The 20000-nt window shown below is 45.0% G+C and overlaps 2 protein-coding genes across 2 annotated transcripts in view; one reads left to right on the top strand and one right to left on the bottom strand.

Annotated features, from left to right (window-relative positions):
* Positions 1 to 734: 734 nt before the first annotated feature.
* Positions 735 to 8773, bottom strand: sdhb (succinate dehydrogenase complex, subunit B, iron sulfur (Ip)). The gene is made up of 8 exons (XM_056237949.1): positions 8640 to 8773; positions 7482 to 7615; positions 7314 to 7399; positions 6555 to 6691; positions 6238 to 6354; positions 6016 to 6117; positions 3640 to 3762; positions 735 to 1043 (listed from the first exon to the last, which is right to left on the bottom strand). Exons 1-8 carry the CDS (start codon positions 8697 to 8699, stop codon positions 963 to 965), a joined length of 840 nt encoding a protein of 279 aa, XP_056093924.1. The 5' UTR covers positions 8700 to 8773; the 3' UTR covers positions 735 to 962.
* A 391-nt stretch (positions 8774 to 9164) lies between these two features.
* Positions 9165 to 20000, top strand: part of mrpl20 (mitochondrial ribosomal protein L20) — a 21317-nt gene continuing 10481 nt past the window's right edge. The window contains exon 1 of the mRNA XM_056237961.1: positions 9165 to 9371. Within this exon, the coding sequence (XP_056093936.1) occupies positions 9285 to 9371 (87 nt within the window). The 5' untranslated portion in view covers positions 9165 to 9284. The remainder of the gene's footprint in view (positions 9372 to 20000) is intronic.

The following is a 20000-nucleotide window of genomic DNA, read 5'->3' as shown; positions in this document are numbered from 1 at the left end:
GACAGGAATGTGAAACTCCATCTTACCTCATCCAAAACCGTGAATATAACGCTAAATATATCTTCATAAAACTAATACGCAATATACAACTCTTGTATACCCATTTCTGCTCGTTAGCTCGTGTTTAATAATAATAATAATTCATTACATTTAAATAGCGCTTTTCTAGGCACTCAAAGCGGTTCACATGGAAGGGGGAATCTCCTCAACCACCACCAATGTGCAGCATCCACTTGGATGTTTAAATCACTTATTTTCGTTGTGTATCTACCGTTGGCTCATCACGTGATCTTCATCGCCCTCGCGAGGGTGAACAACAGTAGTCTTTCATTTTATACAAATAAACATTTTGGCTGTATTTTTTTTATTTTTTGTACTACAGTAAAAGAGATGTTTCCCTCAACTTCAATCATCTAGGCATGATAAATCTTTTTATATATGTATGTTTTAATTATAACCTTTGGGCAACAACTTTGTAATTAAATGTGCTATATAAATAAAAGTTTAAGTTAAAAGCTGGAAATTAGACTAAGAAGCAGCTCAAATGTAAGAGTTTCGATAATTCCAACACTTCCATTGGTGTTATTTCAGAATTCATCAACACTTTATTATTTGAACATGCGAACAAGAGTCAGAAAGAAGAGTGAGACTTGACTTCAAATCTGAGAAAAACGTCTATCAAACACTGAAATGTTTTGCAGATATCAAGTCGTTTAAAACACAACATTGTGATGTAAACTTCAATGTATTTATTTCAACTTCAAGCATGTATTTATTTAATATACAGAGAGCTCTCCAGATAAAACGAGTCAAAGATCTTAAACAAACACGTAAGCGTATCCGTGTTTATGGAGTGATGAACAGCGAGGATAGCTCAGGTCACATGATCTTTGTCCTGTCTAGAGTGTCTAGGTGTGTGTGTGTGTGTGTGTGTGAGCTGGTCTTTGAACATCTTCAGTGTTTTACGCTGATGCCGTTTTCTTCTCCTTGTACGTGGCCATCATCTTCTTGATCTCAGCGATGGCTTTGCCTGGATTCAAACCCTGCGGGACGAGAAACGAGTATCAGAACACATGGAGCATCAGAACACATGGAGACGAGTATCAGAACACATGGAGCATCAGAACACATGGAGACGAGCATCAGAACACATGGAAGCGAGCATCAGAACACATGGAGACGAGCATCAGAACACATGAAGCATCAGAACACATGAAGCATCAGAACACATGGAAGCGAGCATCAGAACACATGAAGCATCAGAACACATGAAGCATCAGAACACATGAAGCATCAGAACACATGGAGCATCAGAACACATGAAGCATCAGAACACATGAAGCATCAGAACACACGAAGCATCAGAACACACGAAGCATCAGAACACACGAAGCATCAGAACACACGGAGCATCAGAACACACGAAGCATCAGAACACATGAAGCATCAGAACACATGAAGCATCAGAACACATGAAGCATCAGAACACACGAAGCATCAGAACACACGAAGCATCAGAACACACGAAGCATCAGAACACACGAAGCATCAGAACACACGAAGCATCAGAACACACGAAGCATCAGAACACACGAAGCATCAGAACACACGAAGCATCAGAACACACGAAGCATCAGAACACATGAAGCATCAGAACACACGAAGCATCAGAACACATGAAGCATCAGAACACACGAAGCATCAGAACACACGAAGCATCAGAACACATGAAGCATCAGAACACACGAAGCATCAGAACACACGAAGCATCAGAACACACGAAGCATCAGAACACATGGAAGCGAGCATCAGAACACATGGAGACGAGCATCAGAACACATGAAGCATCAGAACACATGAAGCATCAGAACACATGGAAGCGAGCATCAGTACACATGGAGACGAGCATCAGAACACATGAAGCATCAGAACACATGAAGCATCAGAACACACGAAGCATCAGAACACACGAAGCATCAGAACACACGAAGCATCAGCACACACGAAGCATCAGAACACACGAAGCATCAGAACACATGAAGCATCAGAACACATGGAGACGAGCATAAGAACACATGAAGCATCAGAACACATGAAGCATCAGAACACATGGAAGCGAGCATCAGAACACATGGAGACGAGCATCAGAACACATGAAGCATCAGAACACATGAAGCATCAGAACACATGGAAGCGAGCATCAGAACACATGGAGACGAGCATCAGAACACATGGAGACGAGCATCAGAACACATGAAGCATCAGAACACATGAAGCATCAGAACACATGAAGCATCAGAACACACGAAGCATCAGAACACACGAAGCATCAGAACACACGAAGCATCAGCACACACGAAGCATCAGAACACACGAAGCATCAGAACACATGGAGACGAGCATAAGAACACATGGAGACGAGCATAAGAACATGAAGCATCAGAACACATGGAGACGAGCATCAGAACACATGGAGACGAGCATCAGAACACATGGAGACGAGCATCAGAACACATGGAGACGAGCATCAGAACACATGGAAGCATCAGAACACATGGAGACGAGCATCAGAACACATGGAGACGAGCATCAGAACACATGGAGACGAGCATCAGAACACATGGAAGCATCAGAACACATGAAGCATCAGAACACATGGAGACGAGCATCAGAACACATGGAGACGAGCATCAGAACACATGGAAGCATCAGAACACATGAAGCATCAGAACACATGAAGCATCAGAACACATGAAGCATCAGAACACATGGAGCATCAGAACACATGAAGCATCAGAACACATGAAGCATCAGAACACATGAAGCATCAGAACACATGGAGCATCAGAACACATGGAGACGAGCATCAGAACACATGAAGCATCAGAACACACGAAGCATCAGAACACATGAAGCATCAGAACACATGAAGCATCAGAACACATGAAGCATCAGAACACATGGAGCATCAGAACACATGAAGCATCAGAACACATGAAGCATCAGAACACATGAAGCATCAGAACACATGGAAGCATCAGAACACATGAAGCATCAGAACACATGAAGCATCAGAACACATGGAGCATCAGAACACATGAAGCATCAGAACACATGAAGCATCAGAACACATGAAGCATCAGAACACATGAAGCATCAGAACACATGAAGCATCAGAACACATGAAGCATCAGAACACATGGAGACGAGCATCAGAACACATGAAGCATCAGAACACACGAAGCATCAGAACACACGAAGCATCAGAACACATGGAGACGAGCATCAGAACACATGAAGCATCAGAACACATGAAGCATCAGAACACACGAAGCATCAGAACACATGGAGCATCAGAACACATGAAGCATCAGAACACACGAAGCATCAGAACACATGAAGCATCAGAACACACGAAGCATCAGAACACATGAAGCATCAGAACACACGAAGCATCAGAACACATGGAGCATCAGAACACATGAAGCATCAGAACACACGAAGCATCAGAACACATGAAGCATCAGAACACACGAAGCATCAGAACACATGGAGACGAGCATCAGAACACACGAAGCATCAGAACACATGGAGCAAGCACGCGCTGCTCAGGCGTCTCTGGAGGTCAGTGTGGTTCACCTTCGGGCAGGTTTTGGTGCAGTTCATGATGGTGTGACAGCGGTACAGAGAGAACGGGTCCTGCAGTTTAGAGAGCCTCTCCTCAGTGAAGTCGTCACGCGAGTCGATCATCCAGCGGTACGCCTGAAACACACGAGCAAAGCAACGCTTCAACGTCTTAAAACTGCAGTGAACCAAAGACAGTCTCAAAAACACGGTTTAAATTCGCTGGTGTTTCTGACGTCACAAACGACCTTGTAACCAATCAGATCAACGTGTGATCGTCAACCAGTGGATCTCTGAGCTGAGTTCAAGTTTCCTCTAACGCAGTTCAAGCACAACTTTTTCGGCCAGACACAGCCGACGTGAGGCAACATATTCGTCCTTCTTCGTCACTAGTCGGTTTGGTGCGTCACGGCCAAATAAACGAGAACTCTGTTATCATTCCCATCGTTCCAAACCCATTCGACTTGTTCATCTTTGAAATACAAATCTGAGAGACTTATGTTCCTCCATTGAAAGTCTGTTCACCCAAAATGAATGCATATGAATGAAGCACATTAATCCAAGAGACTTTTCAGTGGTGACGCACCGATTTGAACATTTTTGCCGATACGATAACCGATAATTCTTTATATTTTAAAGCCGATAACCAATATATTGCCAGATAAATCTAAATCCACATTTTCATATAATTCTTGAGAGCCTGATTACAAAAACAAAAGTCTCACCCTTAAATCCATGTCCCAAACACACAATTATGATGATGTTCAGACATGTTTCATGCAGCCGAAATGACAGACTTGCGCTGAACCGTATTTTCCTTTTTTGAAATGATTCCAATCATATTTCAAGCAATTAAACACCATCATGTTGAACAATCGTATCTGAAGCGTCTCAGCTGAGGGAAATCATACATTACTTATCGGCTTTCATATATCGGACAAAATTTCTTATCGGGTCGATAACGATAACATCAAAGATGAACATACATCTGTCGTGTTACATTTACTTTAAGCTTTCTTTCAAATCGAAGCATTGATCAGCGAGCGTGAGCTCAACCGTACTTGCTTGACCGATGCGGTTTATCTTCGCGCGGCACATTTGAGCTTCTGCAAGAACCAACGAGGTTCTCAAGCAAGTACGGCTGAGCTTCCGTTCACGTTCGCTGATCAATGTTTATAAAAGCCGTCGCCATCTTGGCCGCGCGTCACTCCCGGATAAACGAACACGTGCAGCGAGGCGGATTAGCTGAGGTGACGTGACGCTAACGCTAGCAGACAAACGGCTAGTAGTGACATCAGCGGCAATCCACCTGTCACTCAAGTGGCCACGCCCTTAATTATGCAGAACTTTAAGGCTTTATATAATTTAAACGGATGAGTTATAAAAACATCCCCCCTCACAGTCGTCATGAAGAGCAACATTAGCGATATAGAGCAAAACCACTTTTAGCTCCAGACTGTAAACATGTGTTTTTCTGCTGTAAAGTTGGGCATTTTAACATGCGGGTCTATGGGACTGAGTCTCTTCTGCAGCCGCCTCTAGTGGCCAGTGGAGGAACTGCAGGTTAAGGCACTCAGTGTTGGTTCAGGAGAGAGACGGGCAGGTTCTGCTTGGTGTGATAAAAACTAAAGATGTAAAAAAGATCAACATTAAAATAATGTTTAATTGACCCTTCGCAGGGAGCTTGATTGACAGGTGATCTGACCAATAATACTTCGCCCTCCGACAAAGCAGCCAGGAGAGTTAGTAGATTAACATGGGGGGATTTGCACTTGAGAAAGGGAGTGTACTGACGCCTTTCTGCGGTTGAAAAAACATTCCTTCTGATGTTCATTCATGTTTATTTGATGCTATAAATGAACTAGAAGGACGAGATGATCGGATCACGAGCGGCTTTAACTGAGGCTCTACAGCGGTCAGTCACGACACACATTAAAGAGCCACAAAACGCTATTGTTTAAATTTATTTAAACAAAAATAACCGAAAAGTAACCTGGTCTGTCCTGTCTGTCAGCGTGTTGTCGTAGTCTCCTCTCTGCTCCGCGATGTATTTTTCAAGTCAAGTGAAATATATTTATATAGCGCTTTTCACAATACAGAATGTATCAAAGCAAACCTAACAGTGTTTGTTTATTACTGGAAAAGACATCCAAGTTTGGTAGAGCTGATCAGTGGTATGATGGGTCATTTAATTTGAATATCCCCAAAAGTCATTTTTGAGAACGGCGTAGCTTGTCGGACATAGCGACAGTAACTAAGGGGGGCGGGTCTTTGCGAACGGTCAATTGGCTTGGTTCTGAACGGCATGATGTTTGGAGGATGTGTGTGTGTGTGTGTGTGTGGAGGATGTGTGTGTGTGTGTGGAGGATGTGTGTGTGTGTTTGCACTGACCTGCATGAGGACGGCCGGGCCCAGATACTTGTCTCCGTTCCACCAGTAACTGGGACAGCTGGTGCTGCAGCACGCACACAGGATACACTCGTACAGGCCGTCCTGACACACACACACACACAGTGAGACCACAGACACGTGTGTGAGAGAGTGTGTGTGAGAGAGTGTGTGTGTGTGTGTGTGTGTGTGTGTGTGTGTGTGTGTGTGTGTGTGTGTGTGTACCAGCTTCTCTCGGTCCTCCACACTCTGCAGGTACTGCTCTTTCCCCTCTCTGGACTCGTCCTTCTTCTTCAGGTACGGCTCGATGGATTTATACTGAGCGTAGAAGTTGCTCATGTCCTGCAGGAGACAGACAGCGTTCACACTCTCACACACACTCTTACACATTCTTACACACACACACTCACACACACTCTCACTCACTCTTACACACTCTTACACACACACACACTCTCACTTTCACACACACACTCACTCTTAGACACACACACACTCTCACTTTCACACACACACTCTCACTTTCACACACACACACTCACCGGCACCAGGTCCTTCACCACGTACATGTGTGGCAGTGGGTAGATCTTCGTCACTTTGCTGGTGTTCGTGTCGATCTTGTTCAGACACGCTAACGTGTTTCCACCGTTGATGTTCATAGCGCAAGATCCACAGATTCCTGTAGAACAGATCACAACCGCATCAGACCGGATCACAACCGGATCACAACCAGATCAGACCGGATCACACCCGCATCAGACCGGATCACAACCGCATCAGACCGGATCACAACCGGATCACAACCAGATCAGACCGGATCACAACCAGATCAGACCGGATCACAACCGGATCAGACCGGATCAGACCGGATCACAACCAGATCACAACCGGATCAGACCGGATCACAACCGGATCACAACCGGATCAGACCGGATCACACCCGCATCAGACCGGATCACAACCGCATCAGACCGGATCACAACCGGATCACAACCAGATCAGACCGGATCACAACCAGATCAGACCGGATCACAACCGGATCAGACCGGATCAGACCGGATCACAACCAGATCACAACCGGATCAGACCGGATCACAACCGGATCACAACCGGATCAGACCGGATCACAACCGGATCACAACCAGATCAGACCGGATCACAACCGGATCAGACCGGATCAGACCGGATCACAACCGGATCAGACCGGATCACAACCGGATCAGACCGGATCACAACCGGATCACAACCAGAATTTTTTTTTTCATGTTTGAGCGGCGCGATTAACGGTTAGCGTGTCTCACCCTCTCGGCAGGAGCGCCTGAAGGTCAGCGTCCCGTCCATCTCGTTCTTGATCTTGATGAGCGCGTCCAGAACCATCGGCCCGCAGCTGAGGGACACAACACACACTCTGTCACGCGTGTACACACACTCAGTCACACACACACTCTGCCCGACGGCGCTCCACTCACGTGTTGAGGTCGACCTCGTACGTCTGCATGCGCGGTTTGTCCCCGACGGTGTCCGGATCCCAGCGGTAGATCTGGAAGGCCTTGATCCTGGGCTGAGCCGCGGGAGCCGCTACTGTCTGCGCGAACCGCACCGCCTGGAGAACACAACACCGCGCGTCACTGACACTGCCCTCTAGCGGCCACTGGCGGCACGGCAGCACTGACACCAAACACACTCACGGGACAACATGACCCGGGCCCTAACATTATACTTCCAGAAAGGTTATTTCATTTCATTTTCAGAATATTTTTTAATTATTTTGTATGCAATTTTAATAAATAAATAGTAATTTAAGCACATTTCTCACATTTTTTCAACTTAAATTCAAAATAACTCACAATTTCATGCATAGCCCTTTTAATAATTCAGCTCTAAATATCTTACATTGGGAGTCTTTGTGACCTCTTGTGGAAAATAATAATATAACATGATACTTCATAACTCTTGCCACTAGATGGCCTTATAGAGCTCATTATCAGATGAGCTGTTCCGCTGGGTCCTTAAGTCATTTCTCTTCAGATACACATGTAGATGTTATAAAATAATTCTTTGGTAAAGTTATAGCATTTTTAGGTTTTTCTAAACGCATTCCACTCACTCCTAAGGGGCTCAGATTGACCCGAGAGGGAAGGATTTGTTACTTTTCTAAATTTCAACCACAAAACTCCTCGAATCCATGATTAGTGTGTGTATTCGTTGTTCAAGTGCGACAAAAGTCCTCCGATGAACACTTAATTAAAAAAAAAAATCTAAAATATTTTGGTCACAATGACCCGAGGGGGGATGAGATGAAGACATGTCACGTGATCACTGGATGGGTTTAATCTGTGAAGTTGATAACATCAACAACACTGATACAGTATCAAATGCTTTCTAATGGATAAAATATAAAACACGTCACATTATATTCTATATCAGTGCTACATCATCATCACTGTATAATAGAAAACAGCAGCTTGTCACGATCGTGCGACACAACATTAATCCCAATCCTTCCCTCGTATCACACTATAGCGATGTTAAACTGCTAGCCGTGTGTGTAACCGTGAAGACGCCGATGTGCTCGTGTTAGCGTGAGCGTCCGTGTGAGCTGTCGCTGATCAGGTGATGGTGTTTACCGTGATCGCGGGTCGGTGGACGGCGGCGCAGCGGCTCAAGGAGAAACACACAGCGGCCATGATCGCGTCAGTCTGACCCTCGGTCCTCCGGCGGCCCAGAGTGCACCGCGCGGGCCCGCCTCACACAACACGCGCTGCTTCCTGTCGAGGGAGGATACCGCGTCTGACGCCCACGGGTGATGTGCACTAGGAAGGCAGATTAGTAGGGGTTGAAACACAGCCCGCGAGTGATATAAGTGATTGTGTATCGCATTATATGAATTACAGTTGAATGTTTAACTTGTCGCAAATTTATTAAAAAAAAAATATTAACCGCACGAATTACATTTAACCGAGAATAAACCACATACATAACTAGTGAAAAACATTGCTTTGACGGTGTTCTACTGTCTTATTCATTATTATTAATTTTTGGTATTTGTATTTTTCATAGCGTTTGAATAATAATAATGTATGTGTCCAGTGTAATTTAAAATAAAGCATTTGTGCTTTTATTAGACTTTTATTTTCTCGTGTGCCCCGGATATGACGTCGCGGTGCAGGCGAACTGTGCACGAGAGCTCGAGGTCACGCATGTGAACTCAGTGGCCGTTGATCAGTAACTCGTTAGATCGATCAGTGTGATTGAGTGATTGATTTATCATCATGGTGTTCCTCACGCTCTCCTGCTGGATCCGGAACCGCGGACCCGACCGGTACTGGAAGGTGCAGGAGCTCCTGAAGAACGCGCGGGTGAGAGGATGGAGACATCTGTCTATCTATCTATCTATCTATCTATCTATCTATCTATCTATCTATCTATCTATCTATCTATCTATCTATCTATCTATCTATCTATCTATCTATCTATCTATCTATCTATCTATCTATCTATCTATCTATCTATCTATCTATCTATCTATCTATCTGTCTGTCTGTCTGTTTATATCTATCTATCTATCTATCTGTCAATATGTCTATCTATCTATCTATCTATCTATCTATCTATCTATCTATCTATCTATCTATCTATCTGTCTGTCTGTTTATATCTATCTATCTATCTATCTGTCAATATGTCTATCTATCTATCTATCTATCTATCTGTCTGTCTGTCTGTTTATATCTATCTATCTATCTATCTGTCAATATGTCTATCTATCTATCTATCTATCTATCTATCTATCTATCTATCTATCTGTCTGTCTGTTTATATCTATCTATCTATCTATCTGTCAATATGTCTATCTATCTATCTATCTATCTATCTATCTATCTGTCTGTCTGTTTATATCTATCTATCTATCTATCTGTCTGTCTGTTTATATCTATCTATCTATCTATCTGTCAATATGTCTATCTATCTATCTATCTATCTATCTATCTATCTATCTATCTGTCTATCTCTGTCTATCTATCTATCTATCTGTCAATATGTCTATCTATCTATCTATCTATCTATCTATCTGTCTGTCTGTTTATATCTATCTATCTATCTATCTGTCAATATGTCTATCTATCTATCTATCTATCTATCTATCTATCTATCTGTCTGTCTGTTTATATCTATCTATCTATCTATCTGTCTGTCTGTTTATATCTATCTATCTATCTATCTGTCAATATGTCTATCTATCTATCTATCTATCTATCTATCTATCTATCTATCTATCTATCTATCTATCTATCTGTCTGTCTGTTTATATCTATCTATCTATCTATCTGTCTGTCTGTTTATATCTATCTATCTATCTATCTGTCAATATGTCTATCTATCTATCTATCTATCTATCTATCTATCTATCTATCTGTCTGTCTGTTTATATCTATCTATCTATCTATCTGTCAATATGTCTATCTATCTATCTATCTATCTATCTATCTATCTATCTATCTATCTATCTATCTATCTGTCTGTCTGTTTATATCTATCTGTCTATCTATCTGTCTATCTGTCTATCTATCTGTCTGTCTGTCTGTCTGTGTATATCTATCTGTCTATCTATCTATCTATCTATCTATCTATCTATCTATCTATCTGTCTATCTATCTGTCTATCTGTCTGTATCTGTCTGTATCTGTCTGTCTGTCTGAATGTTCTGAAACAAATAGTCACATTTAAAAACGAATGTCAAGCTCAAACATTTCAGTAAAACGCTCCATGAACGATGTATAAATAATGTTTTAGTTCTGACGGTTTGAGAACGTTATTAAAGAGCAGATACCTTTGAACAAACGTTCTATTAACGTTCCTGTTCGCTGGATGCTGATGTGTGTGTGTGTGTGTGTGTGTGTGTGTGTTTTCAGTGAAGGAGTGTGTGTGTGTGTGTGTGTGTTCAGTGAAGGAGTGTGTGTGTGTGTGTGTGTGTGTGTGTGTTCAGTGAAGGAGTGTGTGTGTGTGTGTGTGTGTTCAGTGAAGGAGTGTGTGTGTGTTCAGTGAAGGAGTGTGTGTGTGTGTGTGTGTTCGTGTTCAGTGAAGGAGTCTGATGTGTGTGTGTGTGTCTGTGTGTTCAGTGAAGGAGTGTGTGTGTCTGTCTGTTCAGTGAAGGAGTGTGTGTGTGTGTGTTCAGTGAAGGAGTCTGATGTGTGTGTGTTCAGTGAAGGAGTGTGTGTGTGTGTGTGTTCAGTGAAGGAGTCTGATGTGTGTGTGTTCAGTGAAGGGGTGTGTGTGTGTGTTCAGTGAAGGAGTCTGATGTGTGTGTGTTCAGTGAAGGGGTGTGTGTGTGTGTTCAGTGAAGGAGTCTGATGTGTGTGTGTGTGTGTGTGTGTGTGTGTGTGTGTGTGTGTGTGTGTGTGTGTGTTCAGTGAAGGAGTCTGATGTGTGTGTGTGTGTTCAGTGAAGGAGTCTGATGTGTGTGTGTGTGTGTGTGTGTGTGTGTGTGTGTGTTCAGTGAAGGAGTCTGATGTGTGTGTGTGTTCAGTGAAGGAGTCTGATGTGTGTGTGTGTGTTCAGTGAAGGAGTCTGATGTGTGTGTGTGTGTGTGTGTGTGTGTGTGTGTGTGTGTGTTCAGTGAAGGAGTCTGATGTGTGTGTGTGTGTGTGTGTGTGTGTGTGTGTGTGTGTGTGTTCAGTGAAGGAGTCTGATGTGTGTGTGTGTGTGTGTTCAGTGAAGGAGTCTGATGTGTGTGTGTGTGTGTGTGTGTGTGTTCAGTGAAGGAGTCTGATGTGTGTGTGTGTGTGTGTGTGTTCAGTGAAGGAGTCTGATGTGTGTGTTCAGTGAAGGAGTCTGATGTGTGTGTTCAGTGAAGGAGTGTGTGTGTGTGTGTGTTCAGTGAAGGAGTCTGATGTGTGTGAGTGTGTGTGTGTGTGTGTGTTCAGTGAAGGAGTGTGTGTGTGTGTGTTCAGTGAAGGAGTCTGATGTGTGTGTTCAGTGAAGGAGTGTGTGTGTGTGTGTGTTCAGTGAAGGAGTCTGATGTGTGTGAGTGTGTGTGTGTGTGTGTTCAGTGAAGGAGTCTGATGTGTGTGTTCAGTGAAGGAGTCTGATGTGTGTGTGTTCAGTGAAGGAGTCTGATGTGTGTGTTCAGTGAAGGAGTCTGATGTGTGTGTGTGTGTGTGTGTGTTCAGTGAAGGAGTGTGTGTGTGTGTGTGTGTGTGTTCAGTGAAGGAGTGTGTGTGTGTGTGTGTGTGTGTGTTCAGTGAAGGAGTGTGTGTGTGTGTGTGTGTTCGTGTTCAGTGAAGGAGTCTGATGTGTGTGTGTGTGTCTGTGTGTTCAGTGAAGGAGTGTGTGTGTCTGTCTGTTCAGTGAAGGAGTGTGTGTGTGTGTGTTCAGTGAAGGAGTCTGATGTGTGTGTGTTCAGTGAAGGAGTGTGTGTGTGTGTGTGTGTTCAGTGAAGGAGTCTGATGTGTGTGTGTTCAGTGAAGGAGTCTGATGTGTGTGTTCAGTGAAGGAGTGTGTGTGTGTGTGTGTTCAGTGAAGAAGTCTGATGTGTGTGTTCAGTGAAGGAGTCTGATGTGTGTGTGTTCAGTGAAGGAGTCTGATGTGTGTGTGTTCAGTGAAGGGGTGTGTGTGTGTGTTCAGTGAAGGAGTCTGATGTGTGTGTGTTCAGTGAAGGGGTGTGTGTGTGTGTTCAGTGAAGGAGTCTGATGTGTGTGTGTGTGTGTGTGTGTGTGTGTTCAGTGAAGGAGTCTGATGTGTGTGTGTGTGTTCAGTGAAGGAGTCTGATGTGTGTGTGTGTGTGTGTTCAGTGAAGGAGTCTGATGTGTGTGTGTTCAGTGAAGGGGTGTGTGTGTGTGTTCAGTGAAGGAGTCTGATGTGTGTGTGTGTGTGTGTGTGTGTGTGTGTTCAGTGAAGGAGTCTGATGTGTGTGTGTGTGTGTGTTCAGTGAAGGAGTCTGATGTGTGTGTGTGTGTGTGTGTGTGTGTGTGTGTGTGTGTGTGTGTTCAGTGAAGGAGTCTGATGTGTGTGTGTGTTCAGTGAAGGAGTCTGATGTGTGTGTGTGTGTGTGTGTGTGTGTGTGTGTGTTCAGTGAAGGAGTCTGATGTGTGTGTGTGTGTGTGTGTGTGTGTTCAGTGAAGGAGTCTGATGTGTGTGTGTGTGTGTGTTCAGTGAAGGAGTCTGATGTGTGTGTGTGTGTGTGTGTGTGTTCAGTGAAGGAGTCTGATGTGTGTGTGTGTGTGTGTGTGTTCAGTGAAGGAGTCTGATGTGTGTGTGTGTGTGTGTGTGTGTGTGTGTGTGTGTGTGTGTGTGTGTGTGTGTGTGTGTGTGTGTGTGTGTGTTCAGTGAAGGAGTCTGATGTGTGTGTTCAGTGAAGGAGTCTGATGTGTGTGTTCAGTGAAGGAGTCTGATGTGTGTGTGTTCAGTGAAGGAGTCTGATGTGTGTGTTCAGTGAAGGAGTCTGATGTGTGTGTGTGTGTGTGTGTGTGTGTGTTCAGTGAAGGAGTGTGTGTGTGTGTGTTCAGTGAAGGAGTCTGATGTGTGTGTGTTCAGTGAAGGAGTCTGATGTGTGTGTGTTCAGTGAAGGGGTGTGTGTGTGTGTTCAGTGAAGGAGTCTGATGTGTGTGTTCAGTGAAGGAGTCTGATGTGTGTGTGTGTGTGTGTGTGTGTGTGTGTGTGTGTTCAGTGAAGAAGTCTGATGTGTGTGTTCAGTGAAGGAGTCTGATGTGTGTGTGTGTGTGTTCAGTGAAGGAGTGTGTGTGTGTGTTCAGTGAAGGAGTCTGATGTGTGTGTGTGTGTTCAGTGAAGGAGTCTGATGTGTGTGTGTGTGTGTGTGTGTGTGTGTGTGTGTTCAGTGAAGGAGTCTGATGTGTGTGTGTGTGTGTGTGTGTGTTCAGTGAAGGAGTCTGATGTGTGTGTTCAGTGAAGGAGTGTGTGTGTGTGTGTGTTCAGTGAAGAAGTCTGATGTGTGTGTTCAGTGAAGGAGTCTGATGTGTGTGTGTTCAGTGAAGGGGTGTGTGTGTGTGTTCAGTGAAGGAGTCTGATGTGTGTGTTCAGTGAAGGAGTCTGATGTGTGTGTGTGTGTGTGTTCAGTGAAGGAGTCTGATGTGTGTGTGTGTGTTCAGTGAAGGAGTCTGATGTGTGTGTGTGTGTGTGTGTGTGTGTGTGTGTGTGTGTGTGTTCAGTGAAGGAGTCTGATGTGTGTGTGTGTTCAGTGAAGGAGTCTGATGTGTGTGTGTGTGTTCAGTGAAGGAGTCTGATGTGTGTGTGTGTGTGTGTGTGTGTGTGTGTTCAGTGAAGGAGTCTGATGTGTGTGTGTGTGTGTGTGTGTGTGTGTGTGTTCAGTGAAGGAGTCTGATGTGTGTGTGTGTGTGTGTTCAGTGAAGGAGTCTGATGTGTGTGTGTGTGTGTGTGTGTGTTCAGTGAAGGAGTCTGATGTGTGTGTGTGTGTGTGTGTGTTCAGTGAAGGAGTCTGATGTGTGTGTGTGTGTGTGTGTGTGTGTGTGTGTGTGTTCAGTGAAGGAGTCTGATGTGTGTGTTCAGTGAAGGAGTCTGATGTGTGTGTTCAGTGAAGGAGTCTGATGTGTGTGTGTGTGTGTGTGTGTGTGTTCAGTGAAGGAGTGTGTGTGTGTGTGTGTGTGTGTGTGTGTGTTCAGTGAAGGAGTGTGTGTGTGTGTGTGTGTGTGTGTGTGTGTGTTCAGTGAAGGAGTGTGTGTGTGTGTGTGTGTGTTCAGTGAAGGAGTGTGTGTGTGTTCAGTGAAGGAGTGTGTGTGTGTGTGTGTGTTCGTGTTCAGTGAAGGAGTCTGATGTGTGTGTGTGTGTCTGTGTGTTCAGTGAAGGAGTGTGTGTGTCTGTCTGTTCAGTGAAGGAGTGTGTGTGTGTGTGTTCAGTGAAGGAGTCTGATGTGTGTGTGTTCAGTGAAGGAGTCTGATGTGTGTGTTCAGTGAAGGAGTGTGTGTGTGTGTGTGTTCAGTGAAGAAGTCTGATGTGTGTGTTCAGTGAAGGAGTGTGTGTGTGTGTGTGTTCAGTGAAGAAGTTTGATGTGTGTGTTCAGTGAAGGAGTCTGATGTGTGTGTGTTCAGTGAAGGGGTGTGTGTGTGTGTTCAGTGAAGGAGTCTGATGTGTGTGTGTGTGTGTGTGTGTGTGTGTGTGTGTTCAGTGAAGGAGTCTGATGTGTGTGTGTGTGTTCAGTGAAGGAGTCTGATGTGTGTGTGTGTGTGTGTGTGTGTGTGTGTGTGTGTGTGTTCAGTGAAGGAGTCTGATGTGTGTGTGTGTTCAGTGAAGGAGTCTGATGTGTGTGTGTGTGTTCAGTGAAGGAGTCTGATGTGTGTGTGTGTGTGTGTGTGTGTGTGTGTGTGTGTGTGTGTGTTCAGTGAAGGAGTCTGATGTGTGTGTGTGTGTGTGTGTGTGTGTGTGTGTGTTCAGTGAAGGAGTCTGATGTGTGTGTGTGTTCAGTGAAGGAGTCTGATGTGTGTGTGTTCAGTGAAGGGGTGTGTGTGTGTGTTCAGTGAAGGAGTCTGATGTGTGTGTGTGTGTGTGTGTGTGTGTGTGTGTGTTCAGTGAAGGAGTCTGATGTGTGTGTGTGTGTTCAGTGAAGGAGTCTGATGTGTGTGTGTGTGTGTGTGTGTGTGTGTGTGTGTGTGTGTTCAGTGAAGGAGTCTGATGTGTGTGTGTGTTCAGTGAAGGAGTCTGATGTGTGTGTGTGTGTTCAGTGAAGGAGTCTGATGTGTGTGTGTGTGTGTGTGTGTGTGTGTGTGTGTGTGTGTGTGTGTGTGTGTTCAGTGAAGGAGTCTGATGTGTGTGTGTGTGTGTGTGTGTGTGTGTGTGTGTGTGTTCAGTGAAGGAGTCTGATGTGTGTGTGTGTGTGTGTGTGTGTTCAGTGAAGGAGTCTGATGTGTGTGTGTGTGTGTGTGTGTGTGTGTGTGTGTGTGTGTGTGTTCAGTGAAGGAGTCTGATGTGTGTGTTCAGTGAAGGAGTCTGATGTGTGTGTTCAGTGAAGGAGTCTGATGTGTGTGTGTGTGTGTGTGTGTGTGTGTGTGTTCAGTGAAGGAGTCTGATGTGTGTGTTCAGTGAAGGAGTCTGATGTGTGTGTGTGTGTGTGTGTGTGTGTGTGTGTGTGTGTGTTCAGTGAAGGAGTCTGATGTGTGTGTGTGTGTGTTCAGTGAAGGAGTCTGATGTGTGTGTGTGTGTGTGTGTGTGTGTGTGTGTGTGTGTTCAGTGAAGGAGTCTGATGTGTGTGTGTGTTCAGTGAAGGAGTCTGATGTGTGTGTGTGTGTTCAGTGAAGGAGTCTGATGTGTGTGTGTGTGTGTGTGTGTGTGTGTGTGTGTGTGTTCAGTGAAGGAGTCTGATGTGTGTGTGTGTTCAGTGAAGGAGTCTGATGTGTGTGTGTGTGTTCAGTGAAGGAGTCTGATGTGTGTGTGTGTGTGTGTGTGTGTGTGTGTGTGTGTGTGTGTTCAGTGAAGGAGTCTGATGTGTGTGTGTGTGTGTGTGTGTGTGTGTGTGTGTGTTCAGTGAAGGAGTCTGATGTGTGTGTGTGTGTGTGTTCAGTGAAGGAGTCTGATGTGTGTGTGTGTGTGTGTGTGTGTGTTCAGTGAAGGAGTCTGATGTGTGTGTGTGTGTGTGTGTGTTCAGTGAAGGAGTCTGATGTGTGTGTTCAGTGAAGGAGTCTGATGTGTGTGTTCAGTGAAGGAGTGTGTGTGTGTGTGTGTTCAGTGAAGGAGTCTGATGTGTGTGAGTGTGTGTGTGTGTGTGTGTGTTCAGTGAAGGAGTGTGTGTGTGTGTGTTCAGTGAAGGAGTCTGATGTGTGTGTTCAGTGAAGGAGTGTGTGTGTGTGTGTGTTCAGTGAAGGAGTCTGATGTGTGTGAGTGTGTGTGTGTGTGTGTTCAGTGAAGGAGTCTGATGTGTGTGTTCAGTGAAGGAGTCTGATGTGTGTGTTCAGTGAAGGAGTCTGATGTGTGTGTGTGTGTGTGTGTTCAGTGAAGGAGTGTGTGTGTGTGTGTGTGTGTGTTCAGTGAAGGAGTGTGTGTGTGTGTGTGTGTGTGTGTTCAGTGAAGGAGTGTGTGTGTGTGTGTGTGTTCAGTGAAGGAGTCTGATGTGTGTGAGTGTGTGTGTGTGTGTGTTCAGTGAAGGAGTCTGATGTGTGTGTGTTCAGTGAAGGAGTCTGATGTGTGTGTTCAGTGAAGGAGTCTGATGTGTGTGTGTGTGTTCAGTGAAGGAGTGTGTGTGTGTGTGTGTGTGTTCAGTGAAGGAGTGTGTGTGTGTGTGTGTGTGTGTGTTCAGTGAAGGAGTGTGTGTGTGTGTGTGTGTTCGTGTTCAGTGAAGGAGTCTGATGTGTGTGTGTGTGTCTGTGTGTTCAGTGAAGGAGTGTGTGTGTCTGTCTGTTCAGTGAAGGAGTGTGTGTGTGTGTGTTCAGTGAAGGAGTCTGATGTGTGTGTGTTCAGTGAAGGAGTGTGTGTGTGTGTGTGTTCAGTGAAGGAGTCTGATGTGTGTGTGTTCAGTGAAGGAGTCTGATGTGTGTGTTCAGTGAAGGAGTGTGTGTGTGTGTGTGTTCAGTGAAGAAGTCTGATGTGTGTGTTCAGTGAAGGAGTCTGATGTGTGTGTGTTCAGTGAAGGAGTCTGATGTGTGTGTGTTCAGTGAAGGGGTGTGTGTGTGTGTTCAGTGAAGGAGTCTGATGTGTGTGTGTTCAGTGAAGGGGTGTGTGTGTGTGTTCAGTGAAGGAGTCTGATGTGTGTGTGTGTGTGTGTGTGTGTGTGTGTGTTTTCAGTGAAGGAGTCTGATGTGTGTGTGTGTGTTCAGTGAAGGAGTCTGATGTGTGTGTGTGTGTGTGTGTGTGTGTGTGTGTTCAGTGAAGGAGTCTGATGTGTGTGTGTGTGTGTGTTCAGTGAAGGAGTCTGATGTGTGTGTGTGTGTGTGTGTGTGTGTGTGTGTGTGTGTGTGTGTGTGTGTGTGTGTGTGTGTGTGTGTTCAGTGAAGGAGTCTGATGTGTGTGTGTGTTCAGTGAAGGAGTCTGATGTGTGTGTGTGTGTGTGTGTGTGTGTGTGTGTGTGTGTTCAGTGAAGGAGTCTGATGTGTGTGTGTGTGTGTGTGTGTGTGTTCAGTGAAGGAGTCTGATGTGTGTGTGTGTGTGTGTTCAGTGAAGGAGTCTGATGTGTGTGTGTGTGTGTGTGTGTGTTCAGTGAAGGAGTCTGATGTGTGTGTGTGTGTGTGTGTGTTCAGTGAAGGAGTCTGATGTGTGTGTGTGTGTGTGTGTGTGTGTGTGTGTGTGTTCAGTGAAGGAGTCTGATGTGTGTGTTCAGTGAAGGAGTCTGATGTGTGTGTTCAGTGAAGGAGTCTGATGTGTGTGTGTTCAGTGAAGGAGTCTGATGTGTGTGTTCAGTGAAGGAGTCTGATGTGTGTGTGTGTGTGTGTGTGTGTGTGTTCAGTGAAGGAGTGTGTGTGTGTGTTCAGTGAAGGAGTCTGATGTGTGTGTGTTCAGTGAAGGAGTCTGATGTGTGTGTGTTCAGTGAAGGGGTGTGTGTGTGTGTTCAGTGAAGGAGTCTGATGTGTGTGTTCAGTGAAGGAGTCTGATGTGTGTGTGTGTGTGTGTGTGTGTGTGTGTGTGTGTGTGTGTGTGTGTGTGTTCAGTGAAGAAGTCTGATGTGTGTGTTCAGTGAAGGAGTCTGATGTGTGTGTGTGTGTGTTCAGTGAAGGAGTGTGTGTGTGTGTTCAGTGAAGGAGTCTGATGTGTGTGTGTGTGTTCAGTGAAGGAGTCTGATGTGTGTGTGTGTGTGTGTGTGTGTTCAGTGAAGGAGTCTGATGTGTGTGTGTGTGTGTGTGTGTTCAGTGAAGGAGTCTGATGTGTGTGTTCAGTGAAGGAGTGTGTGTGTGTGTGTGTTCAGTGAAGAAGTCTGATGTGTGTGTTCAGTGAAGGAGTCTGATGTGTGTGTGTTCAGTGAAGGGGTGTGTGTGTGTGTTCAGTGAAGGAGTCTGATGTGTGTGTTCAGTGAAGGAGTCTGATGTGTGTTTGTGTGTGTGTGTGTGTGTGTGTGTGTTCAGTGAAGGAGTCTGATGTGTGTGTGTGTGTTCAGTGAAGGAGTCTGATGTGTGTGTGTGTGTGTGTGTGTGTGTGTGTGTGTGTGTGTGTGTGTGTGTTCAGTGAAGGAGTCTGATGTGTGTGTGTGTTCAGTGAAGGAGTCTGATGTGTGTGTGTGTGTTCAGTGAAGGAGTCTGATGTGTGTGTGTGTGTGTGTGTGTGTGTGTGTGTGTGTGTTCAGTGAAGGAGTCTGATGTGTGTGTGTGTGTGTGTGTGTGTGTGTGTGTGTTCAGTGAAGGAGTCTGATGTGTGTGTGTGTGTGTGTTCAGTGAAGGAGTCTGATGTGTGTGTGTGTGTGTGTGTGTGTTCAGTGAAGGAGTCTGATGTGTGTGTGTGTGTGTGTGTGTTCAGTGAAGGAGTCTGATGTGTGTGTGTGTGTGTGTGTGTGTGTGTGTGTGTGTGTTCAGTGAAGGAGTCTGATGTGTGTGTTCAGTGAAGGAGTCTGATGTGTGTGTTCAGTGAAGGAGTCTGATGTGTGTGTGTGTGTGTGTGTTCAGTGAAGGAGTGTGTGTGTGTGTGTGTGTGTGTGTTCAGTGAAGGAGTGTGTGTGTGTGTGTGTGTGTTCAGTGAAGGAGTGTGTGTGTGTGTGTGTGTGTTCAGTGAAGGAGTGTGTGTGTGTTCAGTGAAGGAGTGTGTGTGTGTGTGTGTGTTCGTGTTCAGTGAAGGAGTCTGATGTGTGTGTGTGTGTCTGTGTGTTCAGTGAAGGAGTGTGTGTGTCTGTCTGTTCAGTGAAGGAGTGTGTGTGTGTGTGTTCAGTGAAGGAGTCTGATGTGTGTGTGTTCAGTGAAGGAGTCTGATGTGTGTGTTCAGTGAAGGAGTGTGTGTGTGTGTGTGTTCAGTGAAGAAGTCTGATGTGTGTGTTCAGTGAAGGAGTGTGTGTGTGTGTGTGTTCAGTGAAGAAGTTTGATGTGTGTGTTCAGTGAAGGAGTGTGTGTG

The sequence above is a fragment of the Rhinichthys klamathensis genome, unplaced genomic scaffold, assembly GCF_029890125.1.
Source record: "Rhinichthys klamathensis goyatoka isolate OS25496 unplaced genomic scaffold, OSU_Roscu_1.1 h1tg000504l_1, whole genome shotgun sequence".
In the NCBI taxonomy this organism is placed as follows: Eukaryota; Metazoa; Chordata; class Actinopteri; order Cypriniformes; family Leuciscidae; genus Rhinichthys; species Rhinichthys klamathensis.
Note: the sequence above shows the minus strand (reverse complement) of the source record. Positions and strands in the feature narration are given on the sequence as shown.